This window comes from Eschrichtius robustus, chromosome 4 (assembly GCF_028021215.1).
Source record: "Eschrichtius robustus isolate mEscRob2 chromosome 4, mEscRob2.pri, whole genome shotgun sequence".
In the NCBI taxonomy this organism is placed as follows: domain Eukaryota; kingdom Metazoa; phylum Chordata; class Mammalia; order Artiodactyla; family Eschrichtiidae; genus Eschrichtius; species Eschrichtius robustus.
Genome location: NC_090827.1, coordinates 29,672,424 through 29,691,595, shown reverse-complemented (window position 1 = coordinate 29,691,595; position 19,172 = coordinate 29,672,424). Strand labels below are relative to the sequence as shown.

The window sequence follows — 19,172 nt, the reverse complement described above, 5'->3', positions numbered from 1 at the left end:
TTTATTTTTGGCTGTGTTGGGTCTTCGTTGCTGTGCGCGGGCTTTCTCTAGTTGCCGTGAGCAGGGGCTACTCTGTTGTGCTGCGCGGGCTTCTCATTGCGGTGGCTTCTCTTGTTGTGGAGCACGGGCTTAGGGCGCGCGGGCTTCAGTAGTTGTGGCTCTCGGGCTCTAGAGCGCAGGCTCGGTAGTTGTGGCGCACGGGCTTAGTTACTCTGCAGCATGTGGGATCTTCCCGGACCAGGGCTCGAACCCGTGTCCCCTACACTGGCAGGCAGATTCTTAACAACCGGGTCACCAGGGAAACCCTAATATTTCACTTTCTTTAGATACCTGCTCTTTGGTTACTAATTTTTACAAAATTATAATTTTGGCAAGTTCTTGATCAACTTTAATCAACTTTATGTCCTTGCTGTATGAATATATGTAAATAAGTAATTGCAGTGAAATTTCCTTACTTTGTTGCTTGAGTACAAAAGTGTTAGCAGACCTTCTGGCCAGTAGATAGTCTCTACTTATCCGTATCATTCTGTGTTAATTCACAAGTAGTTTGTTATTTGAATAACTGTATCTGGGATGGGAACATTATTTGCATTAAAAAAAAAAAAAAAAAAGATCAGTCCTATTTGCAAAATGCAACTGAAATGGCCTCTTCTGGAGAGCCAGATCCAAGATTCTGCCTTTGCTCCTAGGACCCTTTTTTGTCTCTTGAGCATGGAAACCCTTAGGGTAATTAAGAGTCTAGAGGTAAAGGAGTCAGAAGAGGCTGGGTGACTGATTATCATTTTTGTTTATCATTTGGTGTGAGAGTAATAATTGGGTCCCCCTTGACTATGTGGGGAGTAAACATTGCCAATACCTATGGGAAATTGCTCTAGTAAAATTCACATGCTATTTAGGATTTGATATTTTAAAAAAATACAATCTAACTTGACAGTTTGGTGAGCTGAACTCAAGTTTATCTTCCCGAAGTGATGAAAATCAATTCTTTTCTTTCTTTCTCCTTTTCCTTTAATTTCCTCTGAACTTTTACTACACTTGGAGTAAAGTTAAAGTCTCCATTTCAAAAGTATAAATTATGTCTTTGTACAAATGTACAAAAATCATGATGTTATTAACCAGTTAGTTTAGAGGGAGAATGTTATCAGAGAAACAACTTTAGAGGTTTCTGTATTTTCTCAGACTTCAGGCTTATAAAGGAAAGTTGCTTTTAGTTAGATTGCATTTATGTAATAGATAAAATCTTTATGACATTTTTCTTTCTTCAGTACATAGTGTGTGTACCCTATGTATCATTTAAAAAATACACCTGATATATAGAGTATTAGCAAATCAAAGACTATTTTGAGTTTCATTATGAATGACTAAATGCACATTTTTGGGGAATGAGGACCATTTATATTCCTAAAAATAATTGACAATATATATAAACCTTCATGTATATCTTCTGATCAGGGAAGGAGACATTTCACTGAAGGTGAACTTATCACATAACTGAGACATATCTCTTTTTAACACTAAATTATTGAAAATTCTGTTTAATGAAAGTGTATCAAAATTGTATTATACCTTTTCCACTTCGTAACAGTGTATTATCCAGTAATCTGGAATAAGATGCTTATGAAGTGTGGAATGTGTACCATTATGAACACCATGGATATGCCCTGATATCCTCTAGGGCTGTTGTGAAATATGGAACTCTACACAGGAATGCTTAGTTATGCCCCGTCACCATCCTTTTCTATTTAGTAGTCTGAGAATGCTTCCATTCCTTTCCTATGGAGTAATGGGCACAGATTTTCTGGTGAGTGTCCTCACTCCAGCTCAGTTTTTGATTACCTCTGGGTGTGTAATTGAACTGTTGTTGGTGAAGATGATGGGAACCAGAGCTCTGAATAAGTGGAGCATTATTGTGGATCAAGGGATTTAAAGAGCACACACACAACTCCATTGTTAGAGTAACGTTCGCTCTGACACCGTTTGATTTGTATGTGTGTGGATATATCCTTTATCTTACATTTGTATTAATCTGTTAGTTATATATTTAATCATTATTATTTCTTGAGTGGGGATTTAAGGCAAGGAAAGATTTTAAATGATGTGGTAATAAAAAAAAAAATACTATGTTTCTAAATGAGCCTGCTAGTTGTGAATTTGGCACGTGTAACTTTAAGGAAAGCATTCACAGTGTTGCCTAAATGATTCGCCATCATGCCCGAATGAGTATCTTGAACTTGGGTAGTGAAAAATTTATGGGACTGAAGCTTTTAAGATGTTTTAGGGAACCATAACCCAAAGCCATATATCATGGGAATTATGTTGCTCTGTTTGTCATGCTGTATGTGCTTAGAATGAGTTAGATAACCTAGTTTTTAGCTGTTCTTGACTGCTACATTTTACAATAAATTTTTCATTTGTGTCTACAAGTAAGATTTGAATTCATTCTGACTGGTAGTGATGGTTTGTCAAACAGATACTAAAAAGAGGGGAAAGAAAGTCCTGAGCTACTTCTGGCCCTTAGGAATGCTGAGAAAGTGTTAGTCTATTAAGTCTCAGGTATTTCAAGTTTAACAGTTAAAACAAAGTCTTTTTTTTTAACTGAAGCATACTTCAGTAAATATATATTAATAGCATTCTTATAAACTAGAAAATGTTCTTTTTAAAGGAAATATTTGAATGTCTTTCTGAAATTCCAGAGGATAGTGCTTTATAAGCTTAAAAGCACCAAAATACTATTGAACTGATATGGTATTGTTTTTATTGTTGTTGGGTTAATTTTACATCACAGATAACAACAAATTTTATATATGATCCTGTAATCACAGGTGGGATTAAAGCATTCAGTACTTCAAACTTTTTGTAGTGATTGTTTCCCCTTCCCTTTTCAGTTTTCTCTGTTGCTCACTTTTGACCATGTCTCTATGTTTCATCTTGGGAGTTCTCCTCTAGCTCCCACCCCACCATCTGACAGACTTGGTCTCTTTCCGGTAATGAGCACTTTTAAAGACACATGTACTAAATGCAGTTTTCAGTTTGAGTCATTTTGGCCATCGACTGTTCTTTTTATGATTACATACATACTTTTAGATCTGAACAAAGCCATTTTTTTCTGTTCTCTCTTCTTCAACTACAGATCTTCCCCGACTTATGATAGGGTTATTTCCCAATAAACCCATCCTAAGTCGAGAATATCATAAGTTGAAAATTCATTTAGTACATACCTCTAACCTACCAAATATCATAGGCTAGTCTAGCCTACCTTAAACGTGCTCAGAACACTTACATTAGTCAACGTTGGGCAAAATCATCCAACACAAAGCCTATTTTTATAATAAAGCATTGAATATCTCACGTAATTTATTGAATACTGCACTGAAAGTGAAAAACAGAGTGGTTGTAAGTGTATCGTTATTGCTTGGCTAACTGGGAGCTGTGGCTCAAAGAGAGTAGTATACTGCAGATCACTAGCCTTGGGAGAGATCAAAATTCAAAGTTAGAAGTACAGTTTCTACTGAATGCATGTCTTTGGTTATCACGGTAAAGTTGAAAAATTGAAAAATTGTAAGTTGAACCATTGTAAATTGGGGACCCTCTGTACTTCTAGTACCACAGAAATTTTACCCCCTATCTGAGTGAACAAGGAGAAGAAAAAAGTTCATTCATTTTTGCATTCACTCAAAAACATATTGATTGAATATCAAATGCCAGGGTACTGGACTTGAACCTTTGGTGGCACTCGATTGTTAATCTTTCTACTTATTATTAGAATTATTCTGATGTTTTTCGAATAGTGGTGATTAATTGACTCATTTAAAGAGTGAAATTTGGTGTTGCCTGTCAATTTGCAATTGACATTATAATCCCAGCAACCTGTTTCCTTAGTTCTTTGAGAATTTTCTTTATGCACAAAATATGCGCTGTTTACTAGTGGAAAACCTTTCTTAAGAGTGTTTCTTTATGGAGGAAGGGAATGCAGTCTGTGTTGCGGCTTTATTATGATATCAGACATTTTCCATTTCATAGGCTGAGAAATGCATGTGTGATTTAAAATCAGAATTGACAAGGACATTTTAAGGATAAACGAAACATATGAAAGTGAAGTTTGAGAGGGTACATTTGTGGGTGGTATTCACTAAAGCATTCCAGTTTTTAAATAGATGTGTGAAGATTATGATTCGGGGGGGTACATATTTGAGGTGCTGAGAATTGGGACCTCCTGTATGCTTCTGTATTATTCACAGGAGTGGGTCGTTCTTAGAAATGGCAGACCAGAGAGAGTGGATGAGAGCAGGTCTCTGGTCATCAGAGTGAAGCAACCATTGTAAGCATTACTAGAACATGGGGAGGCCCAGAGGTCCTGATGCTTCCTGACTGAGCCCACGGGGAGTAGGGAGCACAGAGCGAGGGCAGGGGCAATTAAATGCAAACCTGGGAATTTAGCTCCTGCCCTTCGCTCTCTGGAGGGTGATTCTGAGGCAGAGTATTTCAATCTTTGCTTCACTGTGGCACACAGATATAAGGCTATATGCCAAATTCATTATTTTTTTTAAACAATCACCCTTTATATGCAAAAGTGGTAACATCCTTAAATTGCCACTTAGGATTTACATCATTCGATATCATTTGGGTCATAGATTTGCCATTTCATCAAGATCTTTCAAAGAAGAGAGAGTCTGTTCATTTAAAAAAATTATTCTGACGCCTGTAGGTGTTTCAACCGCAGGGGATGGGGACCGAGGGCGGGCACGTGGGCATAGAAAATGTGTGGGCATCTCCAGCTGAATGATGAACTTGAAAGGAAAGAATTGTGTGTGGGCATAGATTGATTTTTTTCATATTAACTTACAAGTTTAGGATTGAAGACTAAGAAGGCACACATTATACTTTGCAGGTTCGCTATTTTAAATACACAGATTTATATTTATCAATGAATTTCTAATCAAATAGTTCATTTCAGGTAAAGTCCTCCCTTATATTTCATGTCTTAGGCCACAGAGTGGAGGATTTCTGAATGATAAAGTGTGTCTCGGGTTAAATAAAGTTTTAGAATCCCTGGATACTCTTCATTCCTAAGGGATGATTATCGTGTTCATAGGGACCTGCTCGCTTGGGAGATAAATTCAGCTTGTCTTAAAGTATCTTGTTTGTTGCTTGATTTTTATCTCCTCCTGTGACATATGTCTCCAGAGAAGAAGAAAATGTTAAAGGCAAAAAATAAATAAGTAAAAAGCCCTCTTTGTAAATGTATCCAAGTGAGTGGAATTTTATGCATTACTGTAAATTTACTATTCCAGAGATTACTATAAATACCATTTGCTGAAAATACTGCTGTAATCATTTTATCTAGTTCCAAGATCCAGTAGAGCTGGAGTACATACTGCTGTAAATGTTATGGCTGTCTTTATTTAAAACTGAACAAAACAGAACAAAACACACGATAGAGTAGACCCTTATTAAACAACACATCTTCAATTACATATTAAGACATTTTAAAATATATAATTTAATTTACATATCTAAGTTAAAACATTTAATATTTAATTTAAATTCTTGGTTTAATCTAAACATTCGATATCATGTATCAAAACCAGTAAATGTAATTTTGCTTTTATCTTGTACGTGTATCAAATAATTTGTGATTGGCCTGACCCACATGTTAGTCACAGGACTTGTGCATAGAACTTTTTAATTTTCACTGAAAAATCAGATTTTGTTTAAGCCTCACAGTAATTCTGAAATATTTTGAAACTTAAGACTTTTGTTAAATAATCTTTCATGTTGAGTCGCTATTACATAATTCATTATGTAAGCCACTTGCAGTTTTTCTGGTAATTAAATGAACTAACCAAAATATCAAAACTTCAAAGGAGTTTTGTGATAGAACAACCCAAGACCTCATGTGGAGAGAGTTGTGGGCTATGTCCTTGAATCCTTAGACTCAAGACTGAGGGTAGCGGCCAGAAAATAAGAAAAGCTGTACATGGAAAGGAAAGGGGGTAGCTGTACATCAAGAAACATACTTACATGAAAATTATTTTGAAACGCAGACAATAAAAAGAAGCTCTGATTGTACTGTTAAGGTACTCATTTTCACTAATTATTAATCCTTTGTTGTTGGAACAATATTTATTTTCATTAATTTGTGTCTGATCTTAAAGAATTGCTTTAGCACATTTCAGATTTAGGTTCAAAAATTACTGTGTATAATATATGTTCTTCTGTAAGTCATAGGAAAAAAAATTGCTTTTTTTTTTTTTTTAAATTTTATTTATTTATTTACTTATGGCTGTGTTGGGTCTTCGTTTCTGTGCAAGGGCTTTCTCTAGTTGTAGCAAGTGGGGACCACTCTTCATCGCGGTGCGCGGGCCTCTCACTGTCGCGGCCTCTCTCGTTGCGGAGCACAGGCTCCAGACGCGCAGGCTCAGTAGTTGTGGCTCACGGGCCCAGTTGCTCCGTGGCATGTGGGATCTTCCCAGACCAGGGCTCGAACCCGTGTCCCCTGCATTGGCAGGCAGATTCTCAACCACTGCGCCACCAGGGAAGCCCATGCTTATTTTAATAAATGTTTCGAGTACCATAGTGCTCTTTTATTAACACTTCGGGGATGTTACATAAAATACCACTGTGCTATATTTGTGCGTAAACATTCAGGAAAACCAAATGGGGTATTCAGTTTGCTAGTGAAATGATCAGTACACATACTGTGTCTAATAATTGAATACATTTTAAAGCTCAGGATCTGTGTGGTCGTATTCAGAGAGGGTGGGTAAAGAGGTCTCTGCTAAGGATGAATGAAGTCATGATAGCAGTAGGGGGAAAAAAGAAAAAAAACACCAGTAAATTAATGAATTGAAGTTATATTTGTAGACCTACTGTGAAGAATTTTTTTAGCTTAAGTGGGACCGGATGTTTCTGTTTACAAGATTAATGTTTCTGTTTACAAAATTAATATTCAACTGCACTTGAGATGGGCAAGCATATTTTAATTTGACAGGCATTAATATCTATAATGAAAGCCAGGGGCTTTCAAACAAACAAGTGATGAGTATCCACAGGAGTAGCATAAGTAGGACCCTAATAAATACCTTTCTACAGTTTTTCTTAGAGACTAGCTGTGGTTAATTTTTAAGCTATCTTTCCCACACAAGATGTTTTGTATATCTTTGCATATAGACATTCTGTGCATGGATAAACATGTATCCCCATACTGATAGAATTCTTTTTAACCCAGAAGAATATAAGTCAAACCTAATTTCTCTATGTTAGAACCCAAAGAAAATTTAGTGAAAAGTCACTAGTATTTCCTTTTATGTACCCCATCACTCTGTTCAGAAGTAGGATCAGATTCCACATATTTTAATTACTGACGATGGAGGTACTTATGTATATTGTAGCTGGAATATTGTACCTTACAATTAGCATATTCTATTTTCATTACTTACCTTCAAGACAGAACCTCATCTTTCAGAGTCATCTAAAAAATTAGATATTTATTATATACTTTAGACAAAAGAAATGGGTGACTGCATCTAAGAGTTTCTAGGAACCCAGGCATAACTTTAAGGTAGATAAAGACACTTTTTTTTCTTACTGCTTATATTGTCTGGCATTTTCTTTAAATTTTGCCCTTAGGTTTTGCAGTTTAACAGTTTCCCATCTATCCCAAGCAAAAGCTCATATTTATACCACATGGTGTAAGTTCTTCAGAGTGTGGCTCTGCTTGTTTTTGTTTTCTTTCGCTCACTTCTCCCCGGCCCTTGTCACTGCCTAGCATGGAATACAACACATAGTAGGTGCTTAAAGGTGCTTGACGACCGATCAATTGATTGATTGATATGGTTTGATTAGAATAATAGTTTGTGACATATACAGATGTCCTGAAGGAAATCGATGGAGTGCCAGTCTGTGGAGGCCAGGCCAGAATGTGTTTTGTGTCTGACACATGGTATCCTTAAGCTATTCTCTTAACACGTGTTGACATAAGTATTTTAGCCCTGTGCAGACAGTAGCCACATGAAATATGGGACAAGTGTTGTTCCTGGACGCATTCTGATTACAGAGAGGGATGAAACAAACGTGTCTGGACTTGCAAAGACATTGCACCTGCTGTGGATGATTGACATTGTGGAGCATGTTTGGGGGGGGGCGGAAATTAAACTGCCTGGTGTTTTGTACATCTTTACTTAACAATATAGATAGGTCAGTGAATCTCAGTCTGGACTTCACATTAGTATACTCTGGATTTCTTTAAAAAACCTGCCACTGCCCTGGCCCTACCCTAGACAAGTTAAATCAGAATCTCTAGAGGTTGGGCCTGGGCATCATTCATTTTAAAAAGCAATTCCAACGTGCAACCGGTTTTGAAATAGTTTGAGGCTTTATAGGAACCAAAGCTGAAAGAGAAGAAAGATTAAGGAATATAATTTCCACTCACCCTGCTCTCGTTTACTTGTTGAGAAAGATAATGTCATGGTTCAATAATAATGTAGTATAAGCCATTTATGCAATTTTAAATATTCTAGTCGTGGAATTAAAAAGAGGAAAGAGGAATAGTTGGAATTAATTTTAATAGTACATTTTATTTAGCCCAATATATCTTATTATTAAAACATGTAATCAATATAAGAATGTTAATGAGACATTTTACAATCTTTTTTTCCCCCTTGTATCAAGTGTTCTAAGTCCAGGGAATCCTGTAGCTTTGCAGCATGGCTTGGTTTGGACTGGCCACTTTCCAAGTGCTCGGCCGCCCTCATGTGTGGCCAGTCAACCTCATATTGGACAGATCTGGAGGGTAAAGTGCTAGAAGAGAGACCAGGAGACCTGAATGTAGTGTTGGTTTTGTCACCGACTAATCCTGTGACCTTGGACAATTCACTTATCCTCTCTCTTGACTTCAGTTCCTTTTTGTTTACTATGAGGGGGTCAGCAGTCAGTCTAAATTGGGAGTTTTATCATTTTACTCCAAAGAGCCCCAGGATTTCGTGAGCACACCTTAACTGCCATCATGCGGAAGAAGAAAAGCAAGCAATCTGCTTTAGGCTCTTTTTTCCTTTGGATATACTTGCATTTCTGGGTGTCATTTTGTTTGAGGAAAGAAACAAAAGAATTTTTTTAAACCAAACCAACATTTGAAAAGTCACTTGGTTGAATGTTTTCTGAAGTCTGTGGTCTCTCTTGTCAGCATTTATTCCAGGAAGAGGTCAGGCAGCAGGTATCCTGCTTTTCCTTCCAGTGAAGGTATCACCATGACAGTGACTCTTGAATATTTCCTATCAAGTAGTAGGAATTCCTTCAATAGTGGCTACAGTGGCTCAGAGTTGAGAAATAGAAAGCTCAGATACCGAGGTCTACCCCAGAGTGATACAGTTCACTTACGGCTACTGAGGCAGCTCGTGGTTGTCTAAAACCGACCTCTAGCCCAGATCTCAGGGGACCCCTGACTCTGAGGTGTGGTCCCCATAGTCAGCCAGAACCCAGGGCTAGGAATACCTTGGCTGCAAGGCTTTTCTGACTTGGAATGTATTTCTCTACTGGTGAATGCCTGATTGACAATAACGTCAATAATTGTTATACAGATGCCAATATTGGATGCCCATGGCTTTGGTTCCTAGACTTTCAACCTTCCTCCCTATCAGATAGATGAACTCTCTGGTAGCATCAACAAATAGAAAAGAAACAATATCATTTCCAACCTGTTCTTTGGAAATCAGTCTTTGCCAGATTTCCACAGCCAATGACATGGGAATACAATTCTAGTCCAGTGTGTTGTTTGCCTTTAAAGACTTCTTTGGTGGTTTGTGGCAGGAGTCAGTCAAGGACTTACATGTCCCAGATTTTAGCTACTTTGCAGTTTTATTTGACAACAATAGCAAAAAAGACACTGAGTGGGAATTGTGAAGTAGAGAAAGCTGAGAAGGTTTCTATCTATTTTTAGGATGCTTCTAAGAAGCCTTCTATAATACCGTCTTCTTTACTTAAGAGGCAATTATGAGAAAATTGTTTTAGAAAGAATCAGCCCGAATATCAGCAGTTATTTCAGAATTTTTATTAGCATGCACAAGCTTAATTCTTCCAATCTTGGCCTGCTCATGTATAAATGGAAGCAACTTGTCATACTCAAAGCAAAAGAGGGAAGGGGAAATCCCATTTTGCTATAGCAAGTGTAGCCACTTATACAATGAGTTAATGAAAGATATGTTTTCTAAGCACGTTGGACTCTTTGGTCCAAGTAGTTTTTGCTCAATGTTTGGCACAGGTCTGCATGTAGGACTCTAGGTGAACAGAGAAAGCAAATAAGTGTGACCTTTGTAAGGCTGGTGTTTTCTTTATGAAGCCAGAAAAGTGTACAAATACAAATATTAGCCCATGCTTAGTTTTGTCCCAGAAAGCTTCTCTCTGGCTGACCGTATCTCTGCGTTTGCTGTCTGGCATCGTTGCTGCCCATCTTGGTTCCCTGCAGGCCTTGCCATCTGTTTAACTGGTAAAGGGGCCCGTCTTATCAGTGTCCCCATCATCCGCTTGGAAATAGAGCCCTTCGATTGGCCTTTCTCCTCTTTTTTCTTGCTCCGGTTTATTTGGAACCAGCCCCAATATCTCAGTGCCAGGTGGCTTTCCCTTAGCCAGTTACCTTAGGATTAGCAATTACTGGAAGGTAAGAGATCTGCAGCAAATGGTGGGAGCATCTGTTATTGCAGTGATCTTGGCCTTGGAGAGAGTCTAGGGACTTGGAGAAAGTCTAATTCATGAAGGTGATGCCCTCCCTGGGGTGCTCTCCTTTTGCCTCTCATCTTCTTAAATGCTTCAGCTCTTTCAGGTTTAACCCTTTGATCTGTCTGAAGTTTAACAAGGCCAGCTAGTGTGCGTATGGCAGAGACCCACTGCCTGACAATAAATCAGCCTCCTTCCCTTCTGTGTTCCTATGATTCTTGCCTGACAGTTTTGCAGAGTCACTTAAACCTTGACAGTTGTCCTAGTCACACTTTAGGAACTCACCTGAAAAAAAAAAAATCAGCTCATGGCCTTACCCCAAGTGTCCTTTTGAAGTTTCCCCCTTTCCACCCCCATCCTATCTCTGGGGAATTTTGAGGAGTTGCCAGGTAAGATATTTTCTGTTTTCAAACCAAACATAAAGACCCAGGTAAAGAAATGTGGCCATCGAAATGTTTCCATGTTTTATTAACAAGTGTGTATGTCAGTCAGTCAAGAAAAAGGGAGGAGGGCAAAGAAACAATGAACAAAATAGAGCCCAAGTGCCAGAAGTCTAATGACTTCGTTGCCTCTTTTTTCTCCTCCTTGTTTAATTCTCGAACTTTCTTTTTCTTTTATTTTACACTATGCTTTGGTGTTAATGCATTTTGTCTCTTATTTTACCTCTTGCTTTTGTATTACATATCTATTCTACTATAAGCCACTCCAAATAATCTTTGAAAATAAAAGTGTGGTCTTTATAAGAAATACCGCTCGGGATTCATTAGAATTTCAATTCTAGAACGTGATTTACTCATCACTTTTTAATTACTAAGCACTGTCTTAAGTACTTTCTCGGAAGTAGTGTGGTGTAGCTATTAACACAAGTATTCCGGCATCAGAGTGCCAGGGCTGACACTCAGCGGGTCTACGTATAAATCACTAGGTGATTATCTTGGGCAAGGTGCTTAATATTTTTGAGTCTCAAGTTTCTCTCCCACAGTAATGTTATAGGGACTAAATAAGTTTATATATAAACACTTGTACTTATGCCTTCATCACCTTACAGCTTTATTGTTGTGTCTGACTTTATTACCCAAACAATGCCTGGCATAAAATAAACACTCTATAAATGATAGCTACTACTAGTACTATTTACTTTCGTTATTATAACAATCCTCAGATAGATATAATCCCCATTTTCCAGGTGAGGTAACTGAAGCCAAAGGAGGTTATTTAGCTTGCCCTATGTCATATAGCTGGTGAGCACTCAGAGCTAAGGTTTGCACCCAGGTTCATCTGACCATGAAAGCCTCACGCATGTCCATTGAGTCTGCACTGCCACTTCATTTTGGAGGCATAGTTAAATAGATATGCTTGGATTGTTAGGAAAATGAAGCTTGCATCCATCAGTACATGTTCATTTCCTGACTTTTAAGTAGTTGTCATTTCTCTTGGATAACAAGTCTAATAAGATTGCACAAAATTGCTTGGCATAGGTCTACCATAAATCTTGCTTCTTTGAGAGACGCTTTCAGGAGGTAAGAGGGCTAGGTTTAATCCATAACATCAAGTGTTTTACCTAAGAGAGGTGCTTCATATGGAGTTGTTCTTATGCATATGACATAATGCACATGGCAGATGAAAGTTACATGAAACAGTGTTTGTGCTTCTTCCAGACATTTCTGATAGATCTGAGTTATCCAGTAAATGAACCCTCATGTAAAACGGAGAAATAATGAGTTTCCCTCACTGAAGGGGCTGATTGGCCATTTATCAGAAATTTAACCTTTATAATACCATCTCTGACCGTGAACCTTTGGACGTCCTGGCACATTGTAGGAGTTTAGTGAATATCCTCTGGCTGAATGAGTGAATGAATGTATTTAGAGATGTGAAGAATGACAGGAGCTACAAGAGACCTTCTCACTGTTAAGAAGGCATGGGGGCGCAGGTGGAAGAGAGAATGGTTGGCTCTAAGTCTGAGCAACAAACGGAATTTGTCATTATATCATACTCCTAAATACCTGTGTCTCCTGATGTCATACTGTCCTCTCACTGTTCAAGAGATTCCCTGATTTTCTGTTCAACATTCAGTGCGTTTTCGCCCTCAGATTCCTGCTTTCTCCTTATACTGTGAGTCAGTTGGTCAGTTTACTCAGAGATGTAACTCCCATTGAAGGGCAAATCTGGTCTGAAAGGTCTTTTCCCCTTCCTCTAATCCCAGTAGAGGAGCCTGCTTTTTGTGAAGAAATGTCTTCACCCGACTCAAAATTAGAAGGATGGATGTATAGGAACTCTTTGCTTTTGCTGAATTGATTATTGCCTAACGGAAACAAATCTCCCTTCTTTTTTGTTATTCACTCAGTCAGGATCTTCTAGATGCATGAGATCGGTACTGGATGAATAAAAATAGTAAATTTCCTTTCAGCAGTCACATCACATCTAGAATCATAGGAAGAAGGCAGTCTTTAATTCTTGATAGCCCTTGATCATATTTTAATGGGGGGACTTTTTAAATACTCCAATAGGTGGTCAGCGATAGGGATAAATATTTGGCGGTTATTATTGAATCTTGAATCTTTGGTTGTTGAGTTTTGGCCAATGTAACAATTTGACTTCTTCGCTTTCAGCTGTCCCATTTCCTCCAAGTCACCGGCTTACGGCAAAAGAAGTGTTTGATAACGATGGGAAACCTCGTGTGGATATCTTAAAGGCACATCTCATGAAGGAGGGCAGGCTGGAAGAGAGCGTTGCATTGAGAATAATCACAGAGGGGGCTTCAATTCTTCGACAGGAAAAAAATTTGCTGGATATTGATGCACCAGTCACAGGTAAGTCCTGAGGATGGAGACTGTTCACTTGGACCCACACTTTGTTGTTTTTTAATATCAAATCAAAAGTCTTAGATACCAATGAGTCTTCAAACACTTACACTTAAGTGTAAGTTACACTTCAGTCACTTAAGAGTAAGTCTTCATCTTACTCTTTTCCTGCCAAATCTGTACATTAGGAACAAAAGATTTAATACATATGTAACAGTATTTTTATTTTCATGTATTAAATATCTGTGTGATGTGATACCCTAAAAAGTGGTGTGCATCTTAGAGATGATGAAGATATTCTGAAGTAATACCTTAACTAAGAAGTGATATTTTGTCAGTAGAACACTGTCACAAAGAACACAAGATATTCATTGGGAAAGATCAGACAGAGCATAGGAAGACTTCCAAAGTAGTTAAGTGACTAAGTTAATGCAGTGGCTCTCAGAGTGTCATCCCAGACTGGCATCACCATCATCATCACCTGTAAACCTGCTGAACTAACTGTACCTTCTCAGCTCCCACCGCAGAACTACTGAATCAGTTCTCTGGGGTGAAGCCCAGCGATCTGTTTTATCAAGTCCTCTAGGTGACCGTGACAAACATTAAAGTTTGAGAACCATTGAACTTCAGGAAGAAAACAAAATTTCTCTCCTTCCTATAGCATTTTATGCCTAGAAAATATGTCCTTACTTTTTGAGAGTTTTTGTTCTGTTACTTCTTAAGGGCAGATACGTGTTTTGGGTAAGTGGAACTTCACGTAGACCATAAAAATTAAATCTTGTCAAAAAGTTTTGTGTGGTATAGAGGGTCAAATAGTAGAGGCTTTTCATCTACACTTTGTGAAATTTGCTAAACTTGCACGTTTGTATTTCTAGAGAAGCTAAAAAAAACATGTATTTTCTCCTTAATTATTATCACTCTGGCAAAGGGAAGAAGTTTGACATAGACTATTATCCTTTTCCAAATAAAGAGGACATTTAAAATATTTCATATATACTACTGATTGCTTCTTTCTTCCAAACCTTCATGTACTTATAATATTATTCGCCTTCTGATATATTTTTGAAGGTGACTGTTAAGAGCAAGATAAGCGCTCTTGAATATCAGACTAGACCTTCCTTGATCAAAACGCCTCTAATGATTCCTATTCCAGAGAAATTGACATTTACATTTTGTTTTGGGTTGGCAATGCTGTTTTTCTTATTTGTAATTCAGAAAAATAATGAATGTGTTTGGGGCCAGGCAGCAGGAGAAATTGGTTCCAGTGGTAAGTCAGTGTTAGACCAGTGGTGAAAAATCAAGCTACATACTTACCCTGTGTATATCACTATGAACCCCATTTTCCATGTGTTAAAATGCAGTCATGCATTATTATCTTTGACTTACAGACACTGTGGAAATACAAGAACAAAACAAATGTGAACGTGCTTTACTTTCTTAGATACTAAGATATGAAAATTTTTTAATATCTAAGTAGTAGCTTGGAATCTACCGGCAAAGAAACTACTTTAAAAAATTAACTGTAAATTCCACCTATAAATAAATGGTAAAATAGTAGCTTTAAATGATATCTATATCATTAAGTTCTTTTGATTTTGGTAAGAATGAATGGCTTGATATTTTATTATGATATCATAATATGACATTATGATATGATAAATATGGTATATTATGATATTTATTATGATATTTTCTCTACTTCACATGATAATGTGTGATTTCCAATGAACAATGCATGTTAAACTCACTAATGAGCCCAGTAGGTATTAATGGAGGTGATAATTATAACAAAAAGGAAACATGTAAAATAGACATTTAGGGGAATGTATTTCCTGGGATACAATCAGCTCTTCTGTTTGATGAGGCTCTGTCCTGAAAGAACACATAGGGAGGTTTCTGGAAAAGTCAGATTCGTGATGTTTTATCCCTGAACCTTTCTGGGGTCCATTGACTAATTGCCCTTATATTCAGCAGAGGTTGCACCTCGTTCTTTCTAGTGAGATTCCAGCTGACAGTTTGGCACATTTCACAATATAGATATGAAGAGACTTTAGAAATCAGGACTCAATTATGTATAACTTTCCCTGGGGGAGAAAGCAAAAAAAATCCTTCTAGATGGTGACAGAAGTAGCTATGGAGACATCACAGAATATGTAGCACAGAATATGTAGTGTTTATATTTCTTAATGAAGGCAGGATTCTAAGGAACCTCCAGTAGTTCCATTGCAGTGATCTCTTTCTCCCTTTTCTGGGAATATAAAGATATGTAATATAAGTGGTGGGGGGAATTTATTTTAACATTTCCATTAAAAGGGAAAAAAAAAACTCTTTTGCATATGATTCACCAGAAAGCTAAATTCATAGCTTCATATTTTAACCCATGAACTTCCAAGCTGAAGCACGGAGGACTGCAAAATAAAAGCAGGTACACTGATCCGAGAAAATTGCTATCTCTTTGTGTTTCAAGATACTTCTTATAATTTATTGATAACATTTTATGATATATGATTGTGTTCTGAGATTTGATTTTATTTGGACAGCTGAACCAGCAATGTAATATTTATTTTTAAATGTAGAATATTTGTTATTTGGATAACTGAATCAGTAAAGTGAATCAATGAAGTCAATATTATATTGACACTACGCTATGCAATAAAAGGCATAGTTTACACTTCCAAATCTTAAGGGTAGAGTATTCTTTATGTAGTTCAGAATTCCACACTTAAGAAAAATGGAGAACTTAAACAGTTTAAAAGAGAAAGCAGAAAGGAGGAAGATGTGGAAGAGGAGGGGGAAGAAGGAAAACAGTAGAGCTGCAAATGAGAACCTATGAAAAAAGAGTAAGGGGAAAGAAGCAAGGACTTTTAATGTAGGGAGAAAAAGCCTGAAGCCTGAAACCATATGGTGGTTTTCAAGTGGTATTAGAAATAGTCTCTCACCTACATATGTCAGATTCCTAAAAATGTAAGGTGAGCCATCAGGGTAGAAACTGACGATTAGCTTCTTGTTGGCAATTCAGCTTTAAGTATAGCCTGATATGTAAACTCACAAAATGAAACAAATGGTACTATTTTATAATCATGCACAAAAGCCACTCCCCAACTTTCCCTCTTCTTTTCTTCCCTCCGACTTTTTATTAATAAAAATGTTTCACACTCAAATGTTTAGAGAGGAGTTGTGCTAACCTCTGTGTCATGGTTTGCTCCCATTTAAAGAAAAATCTAGGAATTAGTGTCCTGGTTATTTGAAATCTGGACATTATTGCATTCCTTTAGCATTTCTTTAATGTTTAAATTTACAAAGCTGCCCAACTTCCCTTCCTCCCTCCCCTTCAAGTGTTTTTAAAGCAGTAAAAAAAAAAAAGGTTTATGTTCAGTTAGGAATTTTTTCCTTTAAAATTCTGTACTTTTGATTTTGGAGAAGAAGGAACAGGAAGCTGCCTGGTCCCAAGGCTCCCTCCATGTGTCCCTCTGGGGAAGGTGATAAAGCACTATGTACCTTACCCTCCTGGAGCATGGATTTAGATAAGCCAGTAACCATCTCTGTGGGAGTAGAGGTGAGGATTAGTTATGGGTCCCTAATCAAGACAAGGGAGGTAGGAGTCACATTCTGCTCTTTTCTCTAAACAAACTTGCCTGATTAGAACGATGGCTGTTTTAGACATTTAACTTGAAGAATGTGTTTCTATATTGCAGATATTTTGTGAAGGAAAGTATTTTCCCTCTTTTTGACTCTTTTTTGAAAATTGAGTTAAATTTATCTTTGTTTCCTTGCAGACATACAAATGAAACATTAAAAAATGTGGCCAAATATCTGTGTAGCAACTTGCTATGGACTGAATGTTTGTGTCTCCCCAGTAATCATATGTTGAAGCCCAAACCCCCAATGTGATGTTATTTGGAGGTGGGGTCTTTGGGAAATAATTAGATTTAGATGAGTCCTGAGGGTGGACCCCTTATGATGGGATTAGTGCCCTGATAAGAAGAAGATGAGATGAGAGCCCTCTCTCTTTACTCCACGTGGGGATACAGCAGGAAGATGGCCATCTGCAAACCAGGAGCAGAACCCTAACCAAACACTGAATATGCCAGCACCTTGATCTTGGACTTCCCATCCTCCAAAACTGTGAGAAATAAGTGTTTGTTGTTTAAGCTACCCAGTCTAAGGTATTTTGTGAACTAAGCTGAACTAAGGTACAAGTCATTTGGGAATTCAATTTACCAAACATTTGCCTGGTACAGGTGGTGTGTGTTATACACAGGTGAATAAGACCTGGTCTCTGCTCTCCCAGGGGTCAGCATATAACAAGAAAACTGAAACAGATATTTGCTGAAAGATATGTGCATCAAACTATTGATTAAATGAAAGGATATGACCTACATTTATTCAAGCAAATTTAGAAATATCCAACTGGATAGAGCTAACTTAAAACCAAAAAGTTTTCCTCTTTTCTAAATGGCTAAGGTTTCCCTGACAGTGTCCATTGATTATTATATTACATCTTTGAGCTAAAAAAAACTGTTAAATAGCTCGGATCCTATCTGTCCTGGATATGGATTGAGAACTCTTTCAGAAGGCTAGGAACTGTGGATGATTGAAACAGATGAGGCATAGTCCTTGACTAGAATACTCAAGGTCTGTTTGGGGAGTCAGACACAGAAATAGATAATTACTGTAAAATTTGTTAAGAACCATAATGAAGGTGCCTGTGAACTAGTGTGGGAACTCAGAACAAGGAATGCAGGAAAGCCAAGAATGTCTTGACAGATTAAATGGTACTTGAACTGGAGCATGTGTGATAGGTGAAATTTTACTATGTGAAAAAGCTAGCAAAGGTTATTCTGGGCAGAGACAACAGCATATGAAAGGCACTGATATTTTTTGTAAAGTGGGAAGGCATGATCTTGGAGATTTGCTGTGGGAAGACAAGGTCTCGGAAGGATGTGAGGGCTAGGGCTGTGGGGTGAGACTGAGGTTGGATGGTCAGGGTCAGATATTAGTCTCTTGTAAGCAGCACTTAAACATTTGGCTACTGTTCTGTAGGCACTGGGAGTGGAGAGGGTCTTGGAGCGGGGAAGTTACACAGTCAAGTTTGTGGCTAGAATAGCATCCTGGATGAGATGAGTAAAGTGAGCAGGGAGGAACTCTCGCAAGAGGGGCTCATCAGGAACATTTCATACTCGTTCAGTATGCCCCGAGTATGCCTTGTGCCCTGGCAATGATTTTGGCAGGCTAGGAGAATTGGATCCGATTTTGATTACAGGGCTCTTCAAGAATGATGATTGACATTGATCTTAAAATGTCTGATTAGTTTGTGCTTAATCAATATCCATTAAAGACTTCTTGAATATGGTAGGATGATTTATGCAGGGATCCAATTTATTACATTTCTCTTTCAAGTTCTCATATTTTCCTGTTTTCCCTTTGACTTAGTAGAGAACATTTCCCTCATTTATAAAGCAGAAGCCGACCAGGAGCTTGGGTCTTTGAAGAGAATGATTTAGAACTCATTTTCTGCTCCCTGGGTCGAGGGGATAGGCCAGCATCAGCTGGGCAAACTGCTAATCTCTCCAGTTTGTCTGTTTCCTGCAGGGGGGGATTTGTCCCTAGGGCAGCAAAGGATTCCCTCAGTGGCTGTGCCTGCCATTTAGCATGTCAGGC

General features: G+C 37.8%; 1 protein-coding gene across 1 annotated transcript in view; it reads left to right on the top strand.

The window, feature by feature from the left end:
- The window catches only part of PPP3CA (protein phosphatase 3 catalytic subunit alpha), a 303,007-nt gene that overhangs the window by 135,693 nt on the left and 148,142 nt on the right, over positions 1-19,172 (top strand). Inside the window, exon 2 of the mRNA XM_068542501.1 lies at positions 13,320-13,520. Within this exon, the coding sequence (XP_068398602.1) occupies positions 13,320-13,520 (201 nt within the window). The remainder of the gene's footprint in view (positions 1-13,319; positions 13,521-19,172) is intronic.